Source organism: Macadamia integrifolia, chromosome 5 (genome assembly GCF_013358625.1).
Source record: "Macadamia integrifolia cultivar HAES 741 chromosome 5, SCU_Mint_v3, whole genome shotgun sequence".
Classification (NCBI taxonomy): Eukaryota; Viridiplantae; Streptophyta; class Magnoliopsida; order Proteales; family Proteaceae; genus Macadamia; species Macadamia integrifolia.
In genome coordinates, this window is record NC_056561.1 from 44,625,736 (window position 1) to 44,634,110 (window position 8,375).

General features: G+C 39.1%; 1 protein-coding gene across 2 annotated transcripts in view; it reads left to right on the forward strand.

The window, feature by feature from the left end:
- Nucleotides 1-3,458: 3,458 nt before the first annotated feature.
- Nucleotides 3,459-8,375, forward strand: part of LOC122079214 (translocase of chloroplast 120, chloroplastic-like) — a 6,352-nt gene continuing 1,435 nt past the window's right edge. The window contains exons 1-2 of one of the 2 annotated variants that reach the window (XR_006140361.1): nt 3,459-3,705; nt 4,087-7,848. Coding sequence is in view for 1 of the 2 variants with exons in the window: in XM_042645479.1 (XP_042501413.1) it covers nt 4,126-7,773 (3,648 nt within the window). In the remaining variant the exon portion in view is untranslated. Of the gene's footprint in view, nt 3,706-4,086; nt 8,077-8,375 lie in introns of those variants that run through there. The other variant, XM_042645479.1, reaches the window with a different exon arrangement.

Below are 8,375 nucleotides of genomic sequence, written 5' to 3' on the forward strand. Positions count from 1 at the left end.
GACATTTTGTTTGTTTGTTTGTTTGTTTTTTTTGTTTTTTTTTTTACTGTTTAAGTGGACTGAATAATTCGGTTTAATTCGGTTCGGCCATAATTATTCGTGTTTTAAATTCAAAAAGCGAGTTTTTTACCGAATTTTATTTTTAATTCGGATTCGGTCAGAATTTTTGATTTAATTCGAAAAAATATTGTTCGGCCGAATAATTCGCGAATTATTCAACCAAATTGTTCATTAGGGCTACAACTCCCTTGTCAGCTCAAGCTGCTTTTGGATAATACATGACTCGTCTTGACCAAGCTCAACTCCCCCAAGTCTCTAGACCTTCGAAGAGGGCAAGTCAAGTCGAATCAAAAAACCTGATTTTCCAACAATAGCTAACAAACATATTTCTATTATTTTATTGTTCAAAAATAATAAACTAACAATAAAAATACTTCAAAGTAACATTACTAAAGTTGTCTTTGATAACGTTTCTGCTATGGAAATTCTTTAGACAGAATCATTTTTTCTGTTTTGTTCTAGAACTGTGTTCTTTGGCTCTAGATTAGCATTTTGTAAACCAATTCCAAAATTGGATCCACAACTATAAAAGAACAATGGCATTTGGTAAAACATATTCCATAATTGCTTCCAAAACTACAAAAAAAAAAAAAAACCGACAATGGCATTTGGTAAAACCTATTCCATAACAATTTTTTAACATTGTTTCCAATATTTACAAAAATGCCATTATCATCATAATTAACTCAAATGATTACATAAACATCATTAAAACCCAAGCCACCATAACCAAAAATTATAAAAGTCCTATTACCATTCAACAATCCTTAAAAAATTATGAAAATGTTATTACATCTACGCAATTTGGAAAAATATAGGTAGTTGTATTATATCGCTATTAAACCAACTACACAGGCCAAGTAGGAAGTTTTAAACATTTATTAACAAGAAAATTGAGATTGAAGCCTCAAAAGCTGATATAATTCTCCACCTTTGTTCAAGTCAAGCTTGCTAACAAGCATGTTAATGCACCCCACTCATCTAGTTGCATTGGTGCTTGATTTGGACTAATTTATTTGTTTTTCAACAAGTGCGACATTAGGACGCTGTTGACTCCTCCGTGGGTTTGTACTTGTCCCCTATGTGAGTCTATCATGTAATGACCAATAGGGCCTTGAACTTGAACCCAAAAAAAAACTTGGTGTTAATGTGTTGATTCTATTTTTGGTGTGTAAGGTCCAAGACCATCCATATCAAAAATTGAGTTTGGACTCTGGACCAAACAGCAAGCAGATATGCCACATACATATAATGAGGTTCAAATTTTGGGATGCATTAGTCCAGCCAAAATCCATTGAGCCCCCAAGGCCCTAACTTCAACTAGATGCACAAAATGAAATGTTTGGGCTCAGATGGAGTTGTCACGTTAATCAATAACCGAAAAACAACAAAATATTGGCCATTGATGCTACGCGTAGAGTTCAATAAGGGTCACACACTAATGTGTTTTTCGTTACTCCATTGTGGGAGTGTGGGACTTAACAGTGAATGAAGCTAGCAGATTACTTCCATATGAATTGAACATGAAACTATGTGCCTATTCATACAATCCCCAATTCACCCTAACATCTAGGCAACCCATAGATGAGTTACTAGGAGTCTGAGATATCTATAATTTGAGGAAAGTAAAAAGAAGTTATTGAATTTTAACATTAGCATTTATGTCATGTTACATGACATGTCATTTAATAAAAAGAAAAGACCCTTTATTCATCACTGTCAAATATCTAACCCTAACTTGCTTAGGTGACCCACCATGTATTACATAATTTACATAATTTTTTGAAAAATGTTTTTAATGCATCATTGGTTAAAGAAAAGTACACATATTGAAATCGATAATATCTAACCCTAAACGCTTCACTCTTTAATGTATGAAATCGATAACACCTTATTTACACTATCGAAACCTCACCCTTCAATGTGGATGAAGGAAAATTGCTTCCTAATTTTTTTCAATCATTCGAACCCATCGTGGGTCTCTAACCACTTTTGTTTATTCGTTTTGATATCAAGTTGACTGAGCTCAAAAGTGGGTAAAAACGGTAGATCCCACATTCATTGAAATTTAAACCCCAACTAATTATAAACTGCCTTGTGGGAGAAAATCATGCCTAGAGAAAGAAAAGTGAGTAGTGCAAGTCCACCAAGTTTGCACATTTCATTAGCAATGTCTAGTTATCTACTACATTGACAGTGAAGCATAACATTTATGACAAGTAGGCCCCACTCTGTATTACTTACTGGGGAAGAAAACTGATATTAGAACCAAAATCTTTCGAAAAATCTAATTGATTAGAGAAGGTATGTCCATACAAGGTAACATCTTTTCCTTCCATTCCATTCAACGGTTTTCTAAATTAGAGAAGGAGAGTCAATACAAGGTAACCACTTCTTTTCCCTCCATTCCATTCAATGGTTTTTTTTAGAAGTTTTTGCTAGTTTTTTGTGGCAATCCTCCCATGAAATCTTCTATATATCAATTATATTGTCACATGGAATGATGATTTGATAAATTAAATCGTTGAATAAGAAGACTACCGTTTAAAATCTAGATTGATCACATGTCAATTTTTTACAATAAAACTCATATCATTTACTTCTATGTATTTGACATCTTTCCTTTTGTAGTTGTGTCAATCTATTTGTAATGAATCTTCAAAACTTTATATTGCCATCAATACACCTTATATGTATTGATATTAGAGTGCGCATGTATGACATGCTATAGAAATTATACATGAAAAATACACTATATTAAACTAGTATCAATTGATACAATCAATATAATTTGGTACGGTTCAATACCAGATTAACAAATTGAGAAGATTAATACATGACATCAATTGTCACTGTAATCACTGCTAAAGCAACATAAGGCAACCATGATCACCACCATCAGAATAGAAGAAAAAGAAGAAGTAATTTGTGATAAAGATAAAACACTAGCAAGCAACGATGATGGAGACAACAACAACCTGACACATAATTCAACTTAATGGATTTCGGTTCCTTATTGGATTATATTGGTTTCGAACTGATTTTTAAAGTTTGGTTTAACATCTTATCAGTGTTGATGGGATTTGATTTCGGTCTCACAAAACCTCAACCCGAAACATAATTCAATAAATTCATATGGGTTTTGATTCGGCCCAATGGGTCTGATGGTATACGTGTAAAGTTGAAAATTGGGTAGGTGTTTCATACAGAACGATTCAAGAGGAAAAGATCAAATTTTTTTATTTTTTATTTGGTAGGAAGATCAAATCAAAACCTAGCGTAGGTGGAATGTGGAGGCTCCGAGGGAGAATTTTAAGGGAAGCAGCAAACACGAACCGTCCGATCTAAACCACGAGCTTCATTAGTTGTCGATAGGTCCTATATATTCATTTCTGCTATTGTTGAGATCTTGTGACTCTTATCCGCAGGTGATGTATCGATGGCCTTTCACAAGGTTGGCGGATTAGCCGGATAGGTAGAGAGAGAAGTAGAGAAAGCTAAAAGGAACTCTCAGAAGATCCGCCTTCGATTGCGAAGAAAATAAAAACTTTAATCTCCTTTTCTTTCACCCCCTTCACTCTCTCTCTTCTCCCATTTCTGTGGCTCTAACAAGCGGAGCACTCTGGTTCTTCTCTATCTAACCAGGTTAGGTCTACCTTTCTTCGATTATTATATTAATTGCATTTATTTCGTTCGCTTTCAGTTCCTGCAGAAACCTTTTATCACTCCTTGAAAACCCTAGAAATGAAAAGCTAATAACACCGGAAAGAAATGTATAAAATGGAATTCGTAGACCTGTATGGTTTTAGACCTTGAACTTATGTTGCTCTTTTATTGTTTTCCTTTGAATGGTCAAAATCTGTATTAAGATTTTTAGATTTTGTGGAATTTTGAATTATTTTTTGTATATGTGAATTGGTGGTACATTTGTTGATGGAGGGGTTCTTGCTGGTCGTATGTTTTATTCTAGGGTTTTTGATATCCATGCATCTGTAGTTTTTATTGAGAAGTTGTTTACTTGTTCAGGTGATCATAGGGTTTTGAAGCTACTTTCAGAGAAGAGTGATGGAAAATGGGGTTGCTACCGATGGTGAACCTCATTTTGGAGAAACCGTGGCAGCCGAAGACGGGACTCTTAATATTAAAGTGGAAGATAGGGTTGTTCATGGGCATCATGAATCGAAGGATTCTGAAGGGGAAGTTTTTGTGGAGGCTCCAGAAGAAATCCATTCGCTGGAGTCACCTTTAAATCTTGATGCGGAGCAAGTTGTTAATGGGGAGGTACATGTAATTGAGACTGGAGATTCTGGTTCTTTGGGAGGGAATGTAATCCCCAACGGGAACCATGAGACGGAAAATTTTGAAGAGTCTATTGGGCTTCCACGCAATGAATGTAATGACACTGTTGATGAGGTTGGAGTCGCAGATGGATATGCCAAAGTGGAAGGTAGTGCCGAGGAAAGTTTGCCTGAGGTATCAGATGAGTTGGACAGTTTCGGTTTGGTTGGTAATGAAGAAAATGTTGTCAATATGGGCAATGATCAGTCTCAGGAGGGGGAACAGCAGCTCGCTGTTGAGAAAATGACCACAGGTTTGGTTTTGGCAGAGCCTGTTGATGAGATTAGCTCTGCAGACGAAACTGGCAGTGTGGTATGTGATGACAAGGAAGTTTTGCCGGTGGAATCAAATAGGTTTGATGAGATTAGGCCGGCAGACGAAAGTGGCAGTGTGGTATGTGATGACAAGGAAGTTTTGCCTGTGGAATCAAATAGGTTTGATGGTGGCGTTTCAGTTGGTGTTTCAGAAGCTGAGTTGAGGGAGGTTTCAGATACTCTGGCTGATAGAGATACAGAACCTTCTAGGGATGGGACTGAGGCAGAAAAGAGGAGTGATCTAATTACTGAGACACCTGAAAATGGGGATTTTGCTGACATGAGTTTGGAGGAATCACATGTTCTTCATGAAAAAGCAGATGCTGTGCAAGTCGGACAGTTGGAGTCTGATGTGGTTGGGCCTTCTCATGGAGATGAACCTGATGAATTGATTGTGCATGAAGACAGTGAAAGTGGTGAGTTAGGGGAACCTTCTGCAAACTTGGCTGGGGAAGGCGAGCATCACCAGAGAGTGCAATTGAAGAACTCTTCAACTGAACAAGATCCTTCTCTCAAGGAGACTGGAGCTCGAGAAGTTGAAATCCCACTCTCTGTGAAAGAATCTGATACTGTTAAAGCTGATGCAGCTGAACCAGAGGAAAAAGATATACAAGATTCTCAGCCTCAGTTTGTTGACAGAAATATCAAAGAAGGTTCATCTGGCCTTACTGTGGTGGAGGAGCCTGCTTTTCAGGAAACCAAAAAGGTTGAGAACAGAGGACCAGAAATTGAGTCTGCACGAAATGTTGGTTCATCTGCTGGAAGTTCCACAAATCCTCCTCTTCCAACTCGTCCTGCTGGCCTTGGAAGTGCTCCACTGTTGGGAGCTACTCATCGTGCACTGCAACAGTCTCGAGCAAATGGATCTATACCTGTGCGTCCATCTCAACTTGTTGAAGACCCTATGAATGGTGAGGCTGAGGAGAACGATGAAACTCGTGAAAAACTCCAGATGATCCGGGTGAAGTTCCTGCGTCTTGCTCATCGACTTGGTCAGACTCCCCACAATGTTGTTGTTGCTCAGGTCCTATACAGGCTAGGGTTAGCTGAACAGCTGCGAGGGAGAAACACAACTCGTGCTGGTGCCTTCAGCTTTGACACAGCTAGTGCAATGGCTGAGCAGCTTGAGGCAGCTGGGCAGGAAGCCCTTGATTTTTCGTGCACAATCATGGTTATTGGAAAGACAGGAGTTGGTAAAAGTGCAACCATCAATTCAATATTTGATGAAGTCATGTTCAGCACTGATGCATTTGACATGGGTACTAAGAAGGTTCAGGATGTGGTTGGAATGGTTCAGGGGATCAAGGTACGGGTGATTGATACACCCGGCCTTCTACCTTCCTGGTCAGATCAACGTCAAAATGAGAAGACCTTGCATTCTGTTAAACGTTTCATCAAGAAGACACCTCCAGATATTATTTTGTATCTTGATAGATTGGACATGCAAAGCAGGGATTTTGGTGATATGCCACTTTTGCGAACAATTACAGAGATATTCGGACCATCTATTTGGTTCAATGCAATTGTAGTTTTGACCCATGCAGCTTCTGCACCTCCTGATGGTCCGAATGGTACTGCTTCAAGTTATGAGATGTTTGTAACTCAGCGTACCCATGTGGTTCAGCAAGCAATTCGTCAAGCGGCGGGGGACATGCGACTCATGAACCCTGTTTCATTAGTGGAGAATCACTCTGAATGCAGAACAAACAGGGCTGGGCAGAGAGTCTTGCCAAATGGCCAAGTCTGGAAACCACATTTGTTATTGCTCTCCTTTGCATCAAAGATTCTGGCCGAGGCAAACACACTTCTAAATTTGCAAGATAACCCACCAGGAAGGCCTTTCGCAACTCGATCTAGGGTACCACCTTTACCATTCCTCTTGTCATCCCTTCTCCAATCGAGGCCCCAGTTGAAACTGCCTGAGGAGCAATTTGGCGATGATGAGGATGGTCTTGATGAGGACTTGGACGAGGCATCAGATTCTGATGAAGAGACAGATTATGATGAATTGCCACCATTCAAGCATTTGACAAAGGCTCAACTGGCCAAGTTGAGTAGAGCACAGAAGAAGGCCTATTTTGATGAGCTAGAATATAGAGAGAAGCTTTTTATGAAGAAACAGCTGAAGGAGGAGAGAAAGCGGCGTAAATTATTAAAGAAAATGGCAGCTTCTGCTAAGGATTTGCCAAATGAGTACAATGAGAGTGCTGAAGAAGAAAGTGGAGGAGCTGCATCTGTGCCAGTTCCGATGCCTGATTTGGCCTTGCCAACTTCATTTGATTCAGACAATCCCACTCACAGATACCGCTTTCTGGATTCCTCTAACCAGTGGTTTGTGAGGCCAGTTCTAGAAACTCATGGTTGGGATCATGATGTTGGCTACGAGGGTATAAATGTAGAAAGATTATTTGTGGTTAAAGACAAAATACCCTTGTCCTTTTCTGGTCAGGTTACGAAGGATAAGAAAGAAGCTAACGTCCAGATGGAATTAGCTGGTTCTGTCAAGCATGGGGAAGGGAAAGCAACTTCATTAGGTTTTGACATGCAGACTGTTGGAAAAGACATGGCATATACTTTACGCAGTGAGACAAGATTTAGCAACTTCAGACACAACAAGACAGCAGCTGGTCTCTCAGTTACTCTCCTGGGTGATGCCTTATCAGCGGGAGTGAAGGTTGAAGACAAATTGATTGTTAATAAACGGTTCCGGTTGGTTATGACTGGGGGTGCAATGACTGGTCGTGGTGATGTGGCTTATGGAGGCAGTCTGGAGGCAACCTTGAGAGATAAGGATTATCCTCTGGGTCGTTTATTGACGACTCTTGGACTTTCTATTATGGATTGGCATGGAGATCTTGCAATTGGATGCAATGTACAGTCTCAAATACCACTAGGACGTGCGGCAAACCTTATTGCTCGGGCAAATTTGAATAACAGGGGTTCTGGGCAAGTTAGTATTCGTTTGAATAGTTCAGAACACTTTCAGATTGCTTTGATCGGTCTTATACCCCTCTTCAGAAAGCTAGTTGGTTATTCTCAACAACTGCAGTTTGGTCAATGAGCAGCATTGTGGTATATGGTCAGCAGCTGTGCGGTAATTAGGAAATAACCCTCAAACGGTCTATGGTCACTAAATGTGAGTGAAACTAAGCTGCTGGTTTTTTCTTTCTTTGTTTTCCAACATTGCCATCCTTTATGATGTAGTAGTTTCTACAAATAGATTCCTCTTTGATGAGCTGAGGTTATTTTTGGATCAAGATTTTCCTCATTAAAGTTGATGTCCTTGTGTGGAACATTATCTTCCTCCAAACAGTTGCAGACACATTTCTTCTAATGCAATATATTTTTGCATTTTTTTTGCTTACTGTGAATCTTCTGAATTTTTGTACTGATCTGCTCTCCATGATCGACTTCGCTAGAAAATCCAAAGTATGTGCATCAGACACATCTTGCAAAATGTTGAATCTTCTAATGCAGAACTAATTTGAGCCCACCTTGCCCCAGAATGCACATTTGTCAAAACCTACGGTTATGAATCTGCTTGTATGTGCATAAGGAATACTTGTAATTTTTTATCAGGAGACCTGTTACATATTCCTCTTATCTGAACCCCAATTAAGAGTAAACAATCAATTGGTTGTCCCACCCCACACTCCCACACCC